The sequence below is a fragment of the Coffea arabica genome, chromosome 1e, assembly GCF_036785885.1.
Source record: "Coffea arabica cultivar ET-39 chromosome 1e, Coffea Arabica ET-39 HiFi, whole genome shotgun sequence".
Taxonomy (NCBI): domain Eukaryota; kingdom Viridiplantae; phylum Streptophyta; class Magnoliopsida; order Gentianales; family Rubiaceae; genus Coffea; species Coffea arabica.
Window position 1 is genome coordinate 46,665,586 of NC_092311.1, and position 18,336 is coordinate 46,683,921.

The window sequence follows — 18,336 nt, forward strand, 5'->3', positions numbered from 1 at the left end:
TTTTATTGGAATTTTTATACTTGTTATAGGCTTCTTAACCTTTTTTGGTTTCGATTATAAACTTTTCCTTATACTGTTCGTACGTATATAAATTACACACTCATAATGATAATGATTTATAAATGAATATTTTACTAATTGATATGCAAAACTCGAAATGTATTGATTATTTAATTTTTGTATTATTTGACCTTCTTATGTTCTTGTTCTGGTTAAATGCACAGTAGCATGAGCACAAGTAATTACTTAATTATGTGAATAGAGTACAAATTTTATGATTATTTTCTTGAATATTAACTACGAGTTAATTGTACCTTAAAATAATAATTTGTTTATAGCACGTGTCTATTATTGATGTTTTTTTAATTATCTATGAACTATTAAATATAGAAACAAATTATAAAACTTTCAATATTGAAAAAATAAAATCATTAGTAATATTTAGAACGTTTCTTATTGTCTAATTAGAGTATTAAATTGCAATTAACTTAACTTATGATCGATACAAATGCATATATTTGATCTAAAATTACATCTAATCTTTTTGTGCTAGGATTTTAACTCTCAACCTCGAGCTAACTAGTTCGTTAACACGTACGTATGTGCTAGCTGGCTTTTATATGGCTAACTCATTTCAATGAATTAATTAAATTTGATTTTATAATTGTTTTGGTCAGACCTCAGATTGAGCGATCACACGTGCATACTTCTACTTGTCAACCCTCATTTCACCTAGTTGACTCCTTCCTTTCACCCCAAAAAAAAAAAAAGTGCAGCAGCTATGGTTTGGATTGTAGATCCTCCTCCATATTAAGTTCCTTACAATTAGCGCAGTTATATTTTTCAAAGATCATAGCTAAAGACAACTTTCACCAGTATACGATTTGTTATTCAAGATCATTTACAAGTGTAGTTTCAGCAATTGATGAAAGGGAAATGTGCTTAATCCCTAACAAAACTCAAAGCTTGGGATGTTAGCACGTACAATGGGCAGGTGAGAAATATAACTCCCTGACCAGCTGCCAAGGAATTATCTCTGTTTCTTCATATTAATGATCCATAAGCAGCAACTGTTAGTTGGAGGATACAATTTCACAAACCAATTAATTCTGCCTTTGAAAGGTAGCTGGATAGGGGCGCTCTAATATAAAAGAAAGACTGATAGATTCTTCCAAAAAGAAGTGTATTTTTCCTTAACTGGACTTCATGCACTAGAATCATGGATCCACCACCCTCAGACCCTCCACCGAGTCAAGCACCACTTCTATCACCATCACCACCTCAACCTCCTCAGTTCGGTGGATGTCTTGAATCATTGTAAGCTTTTCTCCCTTTTCTTAGAAGAATTAATTAGAGAAAATTGAAGCTGAAGTTTAGCTTTAACGATTTCTATTCATTATTTTTATTTTGCAGCCTCTGGTTTCTATCCTGCTGTGGTTTGTTGTCATGTTGCTGCCCTCCACTCTTTGAGCCATGGCCTCCACCTCCCTAGAGATTGCAATGCTTGCTTTTGATGTCTAAGGAATTTGACTACATTAATTTCTTATCCTGAAATCAGTGTCACCACATTAGTTTTATGCATTATTGTGCCACACCTTTGTATGTTTGTTAGTTTATCTTTCCTTTAACACTTCATGATAAGACTTTCATTGTTCTTGAAGAAAGAAATGAATCAGAATGTAGGGAATCATGATGTCCCTCTTCTTTTGTATTGAACATTATCCCAGTGAATGTGTTAGTCCATGGACTTGGAGGTTTCATCCCAGAAAAAAAAAAAGGGTTAAAAACAAAAAAGTTCCATGTAGTATACCTAATACACAAAAAGCCTCCTGTGGTTTTAAAACATACAAAACGACACCTCATATTTTGAATTAAATTGTAAACCAACAAAATTTGTTATATTTAACGAAATCCGGTAAGTTTAACAGTCGAGACTGTCATTTTCGTTAAGTTTAACGAATTCTGTTGGTTTATAATTTAGTTCAAAACATGAGGTGCCATTTTGTATGTTTTGAAACTACGGGAGGCTTTTCTGTGTATTAAGTACACTACATCGGGCTTTTTTGTTTTGAACCAAAAAAAAAAAGATGACTAAAACTGAAACAAAGGAAGATAGAAAAATGCACAAAAGCCATGATACTTAAACAAGGGAAAATTGGCTCTTAAGGCTACATAGCCAATAATTTGTGAGAAATAAGCGTTTAAGGCATACTCAGTAGTACAAAAGAACAGGTATTTAAGAGCGTCTCTTACTTGTTATGGCACCTTTTTTTTTTTTCCGCTCAACAGTCTTGTCATGATTCAAGGGGCAAGAAATTGAGAAAAGGGAAGAGAGAGGATTAACTTGAATGCTAAGAGAAAAATTGCATTAGGAAGCTAACTGCACCTAGCCCACCAAGACAAGGTGAACGCTTAAAAACATAGAAATTATTTGGGACAATTTCGTATAGCTCCCCTCAAGTTTCAAACCTACACTTACCTCCCCAGATGTGGAAAATGGCTCATTATCTTTTGATCATTCTGTTGATGGTTATTCATGGTGTACCTATTGAAATTTATACTTCAATTTTTCTTCAAGTTTTTCATGCAATGGTAAAAGATCAATATCCTTCTCTAGTTAGGAATAGAGAATCGTCATGAGTTATTTTTTTTAATGGTCCATGCAAATTAATTTCTTTCATGAACAAAGTTCTTGATCTCAATCAGCTTATGTACCGAGCTCATCATTATGTTCTTCAACAAGCATGTGCTTCAAGCCTTCAAACTTATTTACCAATTCAATTTTCGTGAAGAATAGGTTTTAGCAGCTCCTTATTTGATTAACGCAATACCAACTCTCGCGTCTAATTATCTCTGGTCACAGACCACATCACTCATCAAATGCTTTTTCATACCATATCATGTGACCATGTTCTCAATACATACCTCAGGGGACTATAACAGACGATTATGACTTTGAGCCCTCTCTCCTTTTTTTCCCCCTTGTAAGTCTTCTTCGAATCCAAAAAAAAAAAAAAAAAAAAAAATTATTCATGTGTAACGTAGCACCAAGAATCCCATGCACTAACGTCTAATTCCCTAATTTCCCAATTGTTTCACAAGCAAATTATCTAGATAGCCACTGAACTTTTTGAATAGTCAAGATTTTGCCATTCAACTATTAAAAGTATGTTTTTATCCACTGAATTATTAAATGTGTAAATTTTAGGTCATTTTATCTGATTCCACCATTGATTCTGCCGGATGTAAGGGTTCACACGATTTACGAGACATACTATAAATAGTTGGATCTGACAAAGTTAACGGTAAAATCAGATGGAATGATCCAAAATTTATATTTTTAATAATTCAGTAGATAAAAACATACTATTAATAGTTGAGTTGTCAAAACTCGATTATTCATAAAAATTTAGAGGTTACCAAGATTATTTGCTAATTGTCGCCCTGTGTATTTTGGGCGTTGAAGCAGGCCTTCTTCAAGATTTTAGAAAACGAAAATAAGAAAAAAAAGAAAAAGCCCAAAATCTGGGAAGCCCATTTTTTGGTTTTCCATCCAAGGCCCAGTATTCATCGCCAGGGCCAGTTATAAAGTTCTGCGCTGGTTGAAGACTGGTGGGGTGGTTGAGCGATGATTTATGAGCAAGGAAGCTCCAGCGTGAGACTGTAGACTGCAGTATACATATATATACAAGCCCGCAGCCCCGGACTCCCCCGGTCACTTTCTCCATTCGACGTGGTCAGTTTCATTTTCATAGCCCTTGGAGTATTGTGTAATACTGGTAATTTTTGCTCGAAAAAGGATGGCTGGAAAAGGTGGAGCTACTCCGGCGACCTACTCTCCATCGCTGACGACGGTCAAGGGCAAGAAAAAGCCCCCCATTTTCGCTGATGATGCCAATTGGGTTCGCTCTGATGGCCGTCACTTCCACGAGTGCAGGCCTGCATGTATGTTGTACACTGATTATATACTGTCTGTTATATTCTGAGTTTTGGCTCTGATTAATCCATGTTTAGGATAGAACTCTGTTGCATGTCATGTTTTTGCGCTTGAATATCTTCAACTGATCTATTACTCCGTTCTCCCCGTGCGGTGAATTTGAATGAATGATTTTCTTTCAATCACTAGAATTTATTTTGGATTGGAAAGATGGGTGCTTGAAAACAACCAGTTTATTTAGTGCTGTGAAAAACCCGGTTTTAGCAACAAAGACTGAATTTTGGTGCATGTGATAGAAGGGCGTTTGTCTTAAATCTTGGTATTTAGAAAAGTACACCTATGTGTTTATTGTGTTTTGCTTGTGTAATACCTTAATGTAGATAGTTAAGGTCCTTATCGGGATTGTGCCATTCTTGATGCGATTAAAATTATGTTGAATTATTGGCGTTGCACGGATTATATGAGAAAAACTTGATTGTAGTTGATTGACTTCTACATCTGGAAGCTGATGGTGCTACTGATTGTGTTTCATCTGTCAGTAGTTCGTAGAGTCCATAGACTTTATCTTTTATGGTCAAGGCAATTTAAGGGGATCACGTCATTATAGTTACAGAGGTTATGCGAGGGAATGACCATAAACAAAACATGGATGGTTGCAAGTAATGCATAAGTTTCTGGAAAGACAGCAAGGCAATTCATACAACTGAGGGCTTAGAGTGCAAACCAAGAGTATTATGTCTAGAGTCACCTAATTTGGCTTCTGATGAATTTGCAGCATGTTAAGCGTGCTTCGAAAGTCAATTGAGGAAGGAGCCTGTTAAAATTTGTAATGGTTGATGATTAGATTCCTCTATGTCGAAGGGGCCCATGGTGAAGGATATTCTCATGCCACGTGGTTGAAATGCCCTTTTTATTATGCATGTTACACATGTGGTGTTTAAAAGCACCTTGTTTTGGAGACTGGGAAAGAAAAGTTTTGGCCCTTATTTAACTGCATTTACTTCTTTGATAATAGAAGAGAGCATCCTATATTTGTATTTAAGGTTTTCTGTTTATCTTTGAATACCATGTTGTGGGATGCTGGTCTGATGGGACTGTTGTGGGATATCATTGGAGGATCTTAAATTGGAAAGATGTATCGCTAGGTGGAGATGTACCCTTAGTTCTTTCCATGAATGCCAAGATCTTATTGTTTTTGGTGTGTGGTCGTGTAATTTTCCAATTCCTCTACTACATTTGAGATTTGATTACTTAAATATTCTTGTTTCCTTACACAGATATATGGTACAGTACAAGTTACCCACTGTTTCCAAAACTGATAAACCTTTACTTCAAGTATTTTTTTTTTTTTAAACTTTTTTACTTTTGGTACCACTGAAACTGATGCTAGTCCATGTTCGCCTTCTTTTGCAAGTATTGCTGGTACTTAACTTGCAATGTTCCATGGCTTGGTTGGCTGTGACCCTAACATCTTTTTGTTCCTTTTGGGCTACGCGTGTAGTAAAAATTTATAATCAAGGTACTTGTTCATTTTTCTGACATCTATATGAAAATGAATTATGAGTAGTACCTAAGATAAGGTATGGCTCTATTGAAGGAGAAAAAATGTTTTAGAATAGGGAGTCTCAAGCCCAACTCTGATCAATTGACTTGGGAATAAATCTTGGGAAAAAATCTTGTGATCAACTCTGATCAGGGCTTAGATTGTTGAAAGGTAGGCAGACTGGAGAAAATCACTGTCTTTTTGTGATCTGGTCTGGTTTAACGAGCCATTTTCTGGACAACATATTCTGCGACTGTGTACATTGTAGCATGATCAAATTGTTTGACCATCTTCTGTGTGCCTTCTTAAGCTATTGTATCACTGATCATTAATTGATCACTCAGATGTTTGTGACTTACAGTTCTAAGGACAAATGCAGTCAATTCTGCCTCTGGATCTGCTTATGCGGAGTTTGGAAACACCAAGGTCATAGTGTCAGTGTGAGTATGTAGCTTAATTGGCAGATGTTCTTTTATTTCATTTTATTGTATGACTTAAGTAAGCAGCAGATTCTCTGCTACAATTCAAATACTGGTACCGTTGTATCTGAGGGTTATTTCATTAAATGGTTTAGGCCTTTGCTTAGGGTGTTTCTAGTTGTCTAGGTAGAGAAGAAAAAATGAAAAGGATGAAGAAGTTTAGTATTAAACTTCCTCCAAAATAGTTCTTGCCATCCTTGATTTTCTCTTTCTATTCTTCCGTTCTGAATCAAAGGTGTGTGAAGAGTGAAAATAAGGAAAAAGCAACATAATTATTTGTTCATCAATTTTCACGGAACCGGCTTCTGAGTGTTTTCTTGCATCCTGTTCTACATCTGGAAGTTGGTTTTGCTATCAGATTATGACTAAATTTTTCTGGCCATTGTTAGATTTGGGCCAAGGGAGAGTAAGAAAGCAATGATGTACAGCGATGTAGGTCGGTTGAATTGTAATGTCAGCTACACAACTTTTGCTACTGTCCACCGCAACCAGGTAAACTTTAGAGCTATCTAGAACCCTTATAGTGTCATGAACTTTTCCTTCTGTTTTACATCTTTCCTTAAGAATTTTCTCTATAACTAAAATAAGGCTTCTTATGCATTAGGGATCTGATAGCAAAGAATTATCATCAATGCTGTATAAAGCTCTGGAGGGTGCTATAATATTGGAATCTTTTCCTAAGACAACTGTAGATGTTTTTGCTTTGGTTTTGGAATCTGGTGGCAGTAAGTTTGAGTTCTACGTTGTGCCTACGGAGTAAGTCTGTGATGTCGTAGACTTGGAACTGATGTGCGGTATTGGCAGGTGATCTTCCTGTGATTATCTCATGTGCCAGTCTTGCTCTAGCGGATGCCGGGATCTTGTTGTATGACTTGGTTGCCGCTGTTTCTGTGGTATGATACGAGAAATGCACTCTTATGGCAAGGTTTTAGACTAGATGATACCAAATATCTACCATGGTTTGGCCTCCAGCACTGGCTATAAAACTGATTTTGTTGATACTATACCACATAGGGTAGGAGAGTGGATCGTGATCAGTGTTGTTATCCTGTTTCTACCTATTGCATTTGTCATCACCTAGATAATCATGTTATGTTAGGAAACAATTTTCACCTCTTGAATCCTGTCAATTTTCTGTATGCTCTGGATGGCAGCGTTGTGATAGCACAGTGGAGGGAAATGAGGTTGGTGAGATATTTCCTCTGAAAACATGTGTTTTGTGTATTTCGTGAAAATTTTTCTTTGAGGCTGTGTTGCCTGTTCTTTAGGCGTGATCTGTTTTGTTATGTAGGTTGATATTTCCCTATGGCTAATCTTACGAGAAAGACAATGTTATACACGACCATCTTTTGCTGTTCCTCCTTTTTATTAGCTTCATGTAAAATTGTCCAAGTATATGTGAGAAGCTTTTTATTTACAACCTAAAACACCTCCAAATGGATTTATTTTTGGATCCTAATTATTTGCTAATTGTTATGACTTATAGCCAAGACTTCAGGCTCCTTTATCCATATGCTTGCGACACTTTTTCAGTGTGGCCTTTTACCTTGTCCTTGAAGAAGTTTTCCCATAACAATTGATGCACGGTGTTCAGGTTGTTATCTATCTGCCATCCATCCAACATTAGCAATATGTTTGCTATGCAAACAGTTTACCTGCAGTGGTGGGCTATTTGGGGAAAATATATTATCATACTGCATCTGCTATCAAAGAATTTCCTTTAGTAATCGTTTCTATGAACTATTATGATACTGCATCTGCCATTGGTGAAGTATTCATAGTAGATGTGATTCTTGTGTGGTGCGTTAACTAAATTGCTTTGTTTTCCTGTTTATAGTCCTGCCTTGGAAAAAACCTTGTCATTGATCCTATTTTAGAAGAAGAAAGCCCCCAAGATGGGAGCTTTATGATTAGTTGCATGCCTTCACGTAATGAGATCACTCAACTTACTCTTACGGGAGAATGGTCAACCCCAAAGATTAGTGAGGTAAGCTATGAGGCTCGGTATGTATGCTAACGGGGGCTGTGCTTGCTCTGTCCCTTGTGCCAGATAACAAGGCATAAGAATTCATTAATAGTTTATACCTTTGATTGCTAAGTAGAGCGTAGGAAGCTAACGTACTCTTTTTCTTTGTGAAGGCAATGGAGCTATGCCTTGATGCCTGTTCAAAGCTTGCAAAGATCATGCGGTCAAGTTTGAGAGAACCTCTATCTGCTTCTGAGGAATAAGGAGTATTAGTACTTTCGCTTAGTACATATATAAATACATTTTCCAATTTCTTTTTTGTTGGGCCAACAATTTTGTGGCTTGCTTGAAAGTTCATAACAAGTGGTTGGCCTGAAATTTTGAGCAGTTGTTTGGTGCTAATTCTGACGATTGCTCCTCTTATATATTTTCTTGCTTCATTTAATCAGAAATATCTATATTGAGTCTTCTTTTGAGCATGTGTAGGATGAATTTGAGAGCTCCCCATTTGAATCCAGTATAACTGAGGCAGTGTAAAGACATTCTTGGTCTTCCATCAGGCTTCTGTACCCGCTGTTATTAATTAGTTCTCTTGGGACTTACCATTAGGAAAATTGTGTTGTGGCTTAGGACAAGATGAGATTATGTTTGGTTGAGTTTCAGATCCAAACCTAATCTGATATATCCACATGCATTCGTGCAAATCATAGCAACATCTGCAAATATGTACAAAACTCCAAGTTGATCAAACTTGTGTAGTTGTAATCATGTGGTTGTTCTACTTTAATAGTACTAATACTGGCAACAGCCAACAACACATCAAGGCTGCCTAGACAGGTAAAAGGGGTTCTAGCTAACTTCTAAGCCAGCTTATTTCAGCCAACCACATATCAAGGCTGCCTAGACAGTTAAAGGGGTTCTAGCTAACTTCTAAGCCAGCTTATACCATGCATCGTTAATGTTGTTGCAATTGGTTCCCCAGTGTGTGAATGGCTATCATCCATCCATGGATGATATGATGGAGTGGGCTCAGATCCAAATATGAATACGAATAACCTCCGACTAGGTAGGTACCAATTCATTGACATCGTATTTGTCAATGCAAATATGAGAAATGGCACAGAGCTGGCTAACTCTAACTGTTATGGATTTGGATGGTTTTGCTCTCCGCAGAGTTTAAAGTGAATGGTCCGCCCCAGACCAAATACCAAATAATTAATATGCCAGACAGCCACATCTATTTCGAGTTTTCAATGATTAATAACTCTTTGATATCAATCAACGATAAATTTATATCCAAAACTAGTACTACCATGAAAGTAAGGCACTGGGAATAAAGAGTTGCTTATTTATTCCCTATTCAGACAACAATGAAAAATTGGTGCTTTGAGAAAGAGGAAAAAGACTGACCATCTTCGGAACAATTTAGTGCATGTATTCTTTTTCTTGCATACGTGTATTCTTGTCATTGAGCAATGGCTTCTTGTGTTTCTATGACAAATCTAAATTGAAGAAAAGGTCGACTTCCATTTTAAGTACGTCAAGACTATTTCTTTAGCCCGACGGGCATGCACTTCCGCGGTCGTTGTAGGGGCCACGAAGCTTTAATTTTCCATCGTGGACTTGCGGAAATCTGGCCGCCTTTGTCGAACCGAGGCCTGCCTGTGCCAGCTAACAATTAGTTTTTCTTTTTTAAAGTTGATGGTATTAAACTAATTGCTTTGACAATTGCGGTTCTGCAGGGAAGCCATAATTTTATCCATCATTACACTTGCTCTTATTTTTATTCTTCATGTCTACACTTTGCCCTGCCCGGCAAATACTAGTGCAGACTCAGGACTCGTTTGGAATTGCGATACTTTTGTCAAGCAAATACTTTCGGATGACAAAAGCATTTTTAACATGTTCGATAAGTATCATTCCTTAGTGAGTTCTTGGCCAATAAAGCATTTTTGGCATGAACTCAAAATTGATATTTTTAGAGCAATTTTCCTGTTTCAAAAAAAAAATCGACTTTAACAATTTCATTAAAAATTTTGAACTAAATAAAGAAAGAAATATGTTTTAGAAATTGCAAATTATCAAATAAAACGATACTCGTGCAAGTGTGCACCTAAATAATATAATTAAGCACTTAATAAGTATTTCAATAAAAAAAAAAAACTCTACTAATTCAGTGCTTTTTTGATAAGCCACTGCGACCCCTTACTCTATGCCTCCACTCGTAAACCTTGCATCCACCAAGTTACCAAATTATCATCAGTTATGACCTGCGAATATGCAGTTTTTATGGATGCAAATTGGTTGAGAGCCGTCACGAATTTGCTTGAAGGATCGGTTGCTTGCTCCAATAACAAAATGTACGTTGAGTCTTGGCATAGCATTTGCCGAAACCAAAAGAGTGACTCAAGAATCACTTTTTTTTGTTTATTTTTTGTTTGGTTTGGTTTGGTTGGCCACTCGGTCTTGGGTTGCGGAGACTTCAGACTTCAATTACTTAGGGAGTCTTGTAAATGGTAAGTTGCTCGGAGTTTTGTCTCTCGGGGCCATGGGTTCAAGTTTTCTAGTCACCGTCGTCAGGCATATATAGGGAGCATGGGTGGTGGAGGCAACGGGGGAGGGGGGCCTTGGGGTTGGGGGCAGCTGAGTCATGGTCAAGGCCTCCAGACTAACAAACTCAAAAAGATAGATTGATAGATCCGGTCTCCTTGGGTTTGACATGTACATCTTGTGGAATTCAATGCTGACCATCTTCATAGTAGTATTACATGCTAATTCAATTCCCTGCTTGAAGTTTTCCTATATACCAGTATTTAATTATATGCATCTCCTTCCTTCCTTGGTACACACCGACTAATAAATTTGCAACATTCCAAAAACTATGCGTATACTACGTAAAGATTTACCAGGACACCATTTTGGAATTGGACATTAGGGTTTCATATTCCACGCACCAAAAAGATTTTTTTTAAAAAAAGAAAAAGTGATAGTTTGGATGCTATAGTTTTCTCCACACTCGTGATCAGACTTTTTTGCTTTTTTTCTTTTCAGTTGTTCAATTGATCACGAGAAGTTGCTAAACATGAATGGATTTTACTTTCAAAGTTCACTTTTACGTTGGGTAATTTTGTGCTTTGAAGCTTTATTTTAGTGTATCCAAAAGTTTGATGTACTAAAACTAGGCAAAATTAGTTAACAATTTTTTTTCTTTATGTCTTTCAAATTAACAATAATGAAACTAAATTTGGGATTTCATTTCATTGACATCATCCCTTAAAGGTTGTCCACTTGATCTTCTTCCTCTTTTTTTCTTGATACCAACCCACTTTGTCTACGTTGAAAAGGATGATAAATGCCTATTAAATACACTTGAATAAGATACACGTACGCCTTGAAGTCTTGATTTAATAATTATTGAGTGGTTCTGGCTTGACTATCAATTGAAAGGCAAAGAGGGTTCAAAGTCATGATACTCTACTCTTTCACGTACGGTTCAAAGACATGATTAGTCCACACACCATACTATTGTCTGTCAAGGTTCATGTCTGTACTGTGAAATGTTTCCATATTGCAGACCCCAAATAAATATTTGAACACTTCGACGAAATACATCTACAAGCAGAAAAGTATGTATATAGAAACAAACCCCCAAAAAAAAAAAAAAGGAAATAAACCAGATGGGCATTTATCAACTCGAAATGAAAAAGAACAAATCTCGAAATTAGTCAACTCCTCGGATCATTTATAAAATTGTTGTGCTTCAAGTGACACCGCTACTTGACAAAACAATTATTAGAAGGATCTTTTTAGTAAACGTAGAATAGGTATTCGTTAGGGTCCCGTTTGGAGTTGTATGAGTTATAAATAAACGCTTTTGATATAAATACTTTTCAAAAAAAATGTATTTCTAAGTTATTAAAACTAGGCTACTTAAGTTACGAAAAAATTAGTTACCAAATATTTTTTTTAAAAAAAAAATTATATCTAGTACTGCTTAAAAGAGCTTTTTGGTAAATGCGCCGCAACCCTAAATGGAGCATAAGAATCCAACTTTATTGTTTAGATGTGTGTTCATATTCATTAATCTTTTGTATTTAAACACTTTTCAACTTAATTTTACTTTTATTGACAATTAAATACCTAATTAACCAAGCCTTTATATATATATATATATAAACAGCCCTATACACAATTAAATTCGAAGTATGTGGAGGTGGACTCATTAATGGTGAGTCAAAGGCATATTGTATTTTCAATAGCTCATTTCATATACTAACATAATAATAAAGCAAAAAAATAAAAACTATTCTAATTTTTTCTTTGCTTCGGCTCTTTTCTTCGTTTCTCTTATAATTCAGATTTAAAAGAAAAAAAAAATGGACCAATGCATTGATTCAAATAAAATATATGAACGTGCTTTCGTATAAAGTCGAACGTTTAGGTGCATATATAGTGTGCAAGACAGGATTTGTGTAAAAAAAAAAAGACTTTATTTGTAAATAAAAACACAGTAAAATATTGAAATATTCCAAACCAAAACCACAGAGTGTATTCTGCACACTAAAATGGTGACATACTTACCAAATAAATAGCTACTTCTTTATTTACATCCGACTTCTTTCATGTCAATTTCCCATCCGTTTTTATTTTTTTTCTTTTCTTCTCCAAATTTCTTTGAAAGGTTTATCAAGTATATCACCGGGTTCGAAACCTCCCGATAAGAGCAGAATAAACAATTTAAATATTTTTAAATAAAGTATCAAACTAATCAGACTGTGAAGTTTCCCAAATATATTCATCTTCCAAAGAAAATAAAGAAAAGATATCAAAAGAAAAAGGAACATGAACAGAAAAGTTTCCTTAACTCCTCTCCAAACTTTGAACCTGTACTTTTCCAACAGTTGCAAAGCCTCATACATTATAGCCTATAGGGATGGAAAATGATGCTAGTATGGTTGGCAATTCGGCATATTGATAATGGTAATCAAATGACATAAACTTCTGGAAACTTGTCTTTTCTTTTATTTTCCTCTGACTTTCAAAGTACCAGTGTGAAAACGAGAAAATTGATTCATCCATCTTTATTGATTATTCCCTTCTGATCGCCAAAGCATCATCATGGGGTGAGTTAGTAAGCGCAAACTTTACGAAGAACACAACAAAATCATGCAAAAGAGACTTTGTAACAAAAGGCAGTTTGCAAAAAGATCATTGCCCTCCCACTTGACATCCCTGCATATCCCAGAAAAATGCTGGTATATCTTTCTGTACATTTGTTTGCAGCATTTTCATTGAACCCTACAAGCATCTTCAGTAGATTCCATTTTGTTGCTAATCTCTATTTCCAGAAAAGATTGTTTCTTGATATGGACATCTCATGGACACATTTGGTTCGAAGAACTGTGATTTTTGTGTTAACTACATTGGATTTTTTACTCTCTTAAATGGGAATTCTTTCATGTTTTTTCTGGTATAACTTGAATCATATTAATATTTATCATTTGAATAGTAGAACCCACAATTTGTTTTGTCATGTAATGGTGGAAAAATCAGTTATTATGCTCCTTTCCACTTTAAACGGTTCATTACTTCTAGAACAGTAGCTTAAAGATTTTTGAACCCGGGACGGTTTGGGGATAGATTTGAACTGCAAATTTAATGTTCTTAGGCTAATGCATATGATGCATAGTTGGTTGACTGGTTCTTGCTTCGACTGGACTTCGAATCCGAGGCTTTTTCCAAAGTGGTTTATGAATTGACTGAATTATATAGGAAATTCGAGGGACTTGGTCACATGGTTGACCTGAACCTTTGGTCCAACTAGGAGGAGATGGTGGATTTTTTGTTATTACTCCATATACAAGTTGATACATAACCTTTTCATTTCTTCACATGATCTCTGCTGAAGGAAAGGAAACTACAGCTGGGGCTTCTTTGCTTTGGTGGCTTAGGACTCATAAGCAATCATTTTCCGGTCATACATTACTGGTTAAAATTGATTTGCCTCTTGGTTTTCAATGCTTCACAGATCAATATCTCTAATCCTGAACGCCGTGGAAGGTTTTGAGCATTCCACATGGCTTATATTAGTTGCAAGTCTGTAAGGTCGGTCCATTGCTCCCACTTGAGTTTTTTCAGTACTTAATCAACGGATGATTTGTGATCTATGCATGCTTCTAGTTTCAAACATTTGAATTCATAGCGGCATTGTTAAGGTCAGTTTACTGCTCGAGAAACAAGTCTAACTTGGCATCATGACTATCAGATTCCAAGAAGATTGGGAGTCCGCAAGACACCCAACAGCTAACGGAGACAATGGGATTAAGGTCAAGTACAAGATTGATGGAACGGTATTACCAGAGCTGGGCTCTAGGAAGCGGGAGACGGAGATAGCAAAATGTGGGAAATCTTTAAGAGCTAAAGTTCTGTCCCGAGTTTTCTCAGAGGATTATGAAAGAGTACAGAGAAAAATATTGGATCCTCGAGGACCTACAATTCGTAGATGGAATAAGATATTCTTAGTAGCTTGTTTAGTTTCTTTGTTTGTTGACCCTCTGTTCTTTTACTTGCCTGTGGTAAAAGAAAATGTGTGCATAGAAATTGGAAGTCACCTTGAAATTGCCCTTACAGTGATAAGATCAATAGCGGATATCTTTTACATGATTCAGATTTATGTGCGGTTTCGTACGGCTTATGTAGCTCCTTCTTCTCGCGTTTTTGGGAGAGGAGAGCTCGTTATAGATTCTTCAAAGATAGCAATAAGGTATTTGCGCAAAGGATTTTGGATTGATGTCATTGCTGCACTGCCCCTACCTCAGGTCTGAAATGTTAAATGTTCTTCTTCAATCCTTCGAGGAAATTGATGATGATACTGACCTTTTTATTGAATTTCAGGTGTTAATGTGGGCTGTCATTCCTAATCTAAGTGGTTCAACGATGACAAAGACCAAGAATGTCCTCAGATTCATTCTTATTTTTCAGTACCTCCCAAGACTATTTCTCATATTTCCGTTGTCAACACAAATTGTTAAGGCTACAGGGGTTGTCACTGAGACAGCTTGGGCAGGAGCGGCTTATAATTTGATGCTCTACATGTTAGCAAGCCATGTAAGTAATTAGAAAGTATTCTCAAATTGACCATGAATAATTATTAAGCTGGACCACTACTGCTCAAATAAGCATGCTCTTTTATTTGCTCAGGACGTTCAACCACATAGCCACTCTGTAATTTATTTCTTACTATCCTGTTTGCTTGAAATGTATATACTTGGTTCTCAGTAAGGATTGGCAAAGCCATGTAATAATAACTGGATCACATGATGCTGTTGGAATTGCCAAATATTTTATGATGAAATTTACTGGCCTTCTGGATATGTTCCATATTAGAACTTGTGTCTTTCAACAGATGGAAAATTAGTGCCTAGCAGGCTCATTGATTTCATCTACAATTTGTTCTAAATTTAGGTTTTGGGAGCTTGCTGGTACCTTCTGTCTGTTGAGAGACAAGAATCATGTTGGATTAATACCTGTAGTCACGAGAACCATATATGCCAAGATGAGTATTTAGATTGCAGGTGGCTTAAGGAACCTGGTAGAACTGCCTGGTTCCAGTCGAGCAACATCACAACCCAATGTGATCCGAACAGCAGTGCTTATCCATTTGGTATATATGGAGATGCAGTAACGGTTGATGTTACATCTGCAAAGTTCTTCCATAAGTACTTTTACTGCCTTTGGTGGGGCTTGAAGAACCTAAGGTGAGATTCTTTGCTAATCTGCTATATTTGTCAATCTGTTCAATGCATATGAGACATCATTCTTTGATAATTTGTGATATGGTCATCATGTTGATTTGGTTCCCGAACTCTTGTGGTTATATCCAGTTCGCTAGGGCAAAATCTTTCTACAAGCACATATGTTGGAGAAATACTTTTTGCAATTGTTGTCGCAACACTTGGCCTAGTCCTCTTTGCCTTGCTTATTGGCAACATGCAAGTAAGTTTCTCTATTTAATTAATATGTTATTGGGTTCATTCAACTTCTTGTGCTATGAGAGTCTATGCATGTATTTGAGGATAAAAAGGGCTGGAGTTTAATTAAGGTTTCACTCAGCTCAATTACTTCAATTCTTTACATGATTGCTCAACCTTTTTACCTGTAGCCGTATAAAGTCCTCTAGGCCAAACTATCTATCGTGGACACATGCATTTTCTTGGTTAATTCATGATAGAAATTCCGTTTAGAGTTTAGTTTCTTAAACCACTTTATGGATTTTCCCTTTATGAACTTTAAAATGCTGATATACCTTCACTGGCAGACATACCTCCAATCAACAACAGTAAGATTAGAGGAATGGAGGATCAGGAGGACTGATACAGAGCAATGGATGCATCACAGGCAGCTACCTCAAGAGTTGAGACAGTCCGTCAGGAAGTATGATCAATATAAATGGGTTGCTACAAGGGGAGTTGATGAGGAGGCTCTTCTTGAAGGACTTCCTCTGGACCTTCGAAGAGATATTAAACGCCACCTTTGTTATGATCTAGTTCGACGAGTAAGTCTTAGTTTTGTGCTTATTTTGCAGCATTTGGTGTAGAGTTTCATATATACTTTGCTGGTTGCATTAAGGGCACGTAGCCACCTCAGATTCAACATTTGAGCTGTATAAAACATTGTATGGCTCATGTCTAGAATCTTTACCAATTTGTTAATCTGTAGCCCAATTCTGTCAATTGTCCTAGAAATAGGACAAAATTGAATGTCATTTCCTGATCCAAGAATAGCGGACATTAATACAAAAGCAATTGTACAATAGGGGAGGAGATTCTTTTAAAATCGTTTTATGTACTTGACATTTGCATTGTCGGTTTACCATATGAACAGGTGCCGTTATTTGATCAAATGGATGAAAGAATGTTAGATGCCATATGTGAGCGGCTTAAGCCTGCTCTTTGCACTCAAGGGACTTGTCAAGTACGTGAAGGCGATCCTGTTAATGAGATGCTGTTCATAATTCGAGGGAACCTTGATTCTTACACCACCAATGGCGGACGTACCGGTTTCTTCAATTCATGCCGCATCGGTCCGGGTGATTTCTGTGGTGAGGAGCTGCTGACATGGGCCCTTGACCCGCGTCCAAGTGTCATCCTTCCATCTTCCACCCGCACTGTGAAAGCCATCTCCGAGGTAGAGGCTTTTGCCCTCATAGCAGAGGACCTAAAGTTTGTAGCAGGCCAATTTCGAAGATTGCATAGTAAACAACTTAGGCACAAGTTCAGGTTCTACTCGCACCAGTGGCGAGCATGGGCAGCTTGTTTCATCCAAGCAGCTTGGCGCAGGTACAAGAAGCGCAAGAGTTTGTCTGAACTTCGGACTCTGGAGAGCCTGAGCTCCGAAACTGAATCATCAGATGGACAGCCAGACGGTGATGGTCCTCCTCCACCTGGTTCAGGTTTCTCTGTGTATGCAGCAAGATTTGCGGCCAGTAGACGAGGTCTTCACAAGCACTCAGGATCAGATTCGAGCTCAGTTGGTGCGCTGCAGAAACCAGCTGAACCTGATTTCTCTGTAGAAGAGGAATAAGTTGACAATAGTAGCGCATAAAGGTACAAGAGTGAGCTGTACATTAACCTTGTTCTCCATACTCTTGAAATATGTTCTGTAAGACTTCGAAAGAGCTACTAACGCTCCTTCTACCTGTACATTGTGCTGAGGCTGTGAATAAAAGTGGAAATAAAGCTTGTAAGAAAATATTTGCCTGTTGCATTGTGAGAATTACACGAGCCAGCAGCAAATCTCAGAAACCTTGAATACTAAAAAAACCACAAATTAGGACCTTTGAGCAAATTGGATCATGATGGGAATTCAAGTTGGGTTCAGTCCATTGGCCCGTAGACCAAACTGACTCATGGGCTGTGGGGAAGTCTGAGTCGACCAGATGCAATCAAGTAAATGCCGGTAATGCTTAGAGCAATAGCCACCCACAAGTCAGAACCACAGGCATTGTGATGCATGACATGTTTGATTCGTTGTTTATTATTATTATTATTATTATTCCGAGGAGGTTTTAATATAATGACTTAAAGTTGATAATTTAGAAATTAGAGATTCTGAATTCAATTTCTTCTACCCGTTCAACTTTCCCTTCCTACTTCTTAGATCCACCCCTCTTCCTCTAAAAGAAAATAATACTCTATTTTTAGAAATTTGTTTCGTTCATGCCGCTCCTAATAATTAGTTGTTTTAATATTTCATCCAAAAAGGTATTTATATATATAATTAAAACTTCAAATTCTCCTCGAGAACAAGTTTCTTTTGGGGTCTCAATTAATTGTTATTCTTAACTAAAGGTAGAAGGGACCGCAAATCAAGTAAATAAATATTAATCTCAGAAATCTCGGTTGAGCCGTGT

General features: G+C 36.8%; 2 protein-coding genes and 1 long non-coding RNA gene across 8 annotated transcripts; all 3 read left to right on the plus strand.

The window, feature by feature from the left end:
* The first annotated feature begins 883 nt into the window (after positions 1-883).
* LOC113689640 (uncharacterized) lies at positions 884-1,711 on the plus strand. The gene is made up of 2 exons (XR_003448194.2): positions 884-1,317; positions 1,414-1,711. It is a non-coding gene; the product is annotated as an uncharacterized lncRNA (long non-coding RNA).
* A 1,848-nt stretch (positions 1,712-3,559) lies between these two features.
* On the plus strand, positions 3,560-8,395 carry LOC140010996 (exosome complex component RRP41-like). 5 transcript variants are annotated; one of them, XM_072058747.1, is made up of 7 exons: positions 3,560-3,945; positions 5,842-5,920; positions 6,349-6,451; positions 6,564-6,684; positions 6,764-6,852; positions 7,446-7,553; positions 7,797-7,936. In XM_072058747.1, exons 1-6 carry the CDS (start codon positions 3,801-3,803, stop codon positions 7,530-7,532), a joined length of 624 nt encoding a protein of 207 aa, XP_071914848.1. In that variant the 5' UTR covers positions 3,560-3,800; the 3' UTR covers positions 7,533-7,553; positions 7,797-7,936. The 5 variants fall into 5 exon arrangements, 4 of the variants coding, with proteins under 4 accessions (XP_071914848.1, XP_071914847.1, XP_071914845.1 ...); XM_072058744.1 differs by lacking the exon at positions 7,446-7,553 and adding an exon at positions 8,099-8,395 and having other exon boundaries at positions 3,565-3,945; positions 7,797-7,963; XM_072058739.1 differs by lacking the exon at positions 7,446-7,553 and adding an exon at positions 8,099-8,395 and having other exon boundaries at positions 3,585-3,945; positions 7,797-7,946.
* A 4,454-nt stretch (positions 8,396-12,849) lies between these two features.
* LOC113707701 (protein CNGC15b-like) lies at positions 12,850-17,690 on the plus strand. Of its 2 annotated transcripts, XM_027229992.2 has the most exons (8): positions 12,850-13,180; positions 13,954-14,030; positions 14,191-14,743; positions 14,820-15,032; positions 15,390-15,682; positions 15,809-15,920; positions 16,243-16,479; positions 16,809-17,690. In XM_027229992.2, the coding sequence occupies exons 2-8, from the start codon at positions 14,002-14,004 to the stop codon at positions 17,505-17,507; spliced, it is 2,136 nt and encodes a 711-aa protein (XP_027085793.2). In that variant the 5' UTR covers positions 12,850-13,180; positions 13,954-14,001; the 3' UTR covers positions 17,508-17,690. The 2 variants fall into 2 exon arrangements, with proteins under 2 accessions (XP_027085793.2, XP_071914857.1); XM_072058756.1 differs by lacking the exon at positions 12,850-13,180 and having other exon boundaries at positions 13,516-14,030.
* Positions 17,691-18,336: the final 646 nt, after the last annotated feature.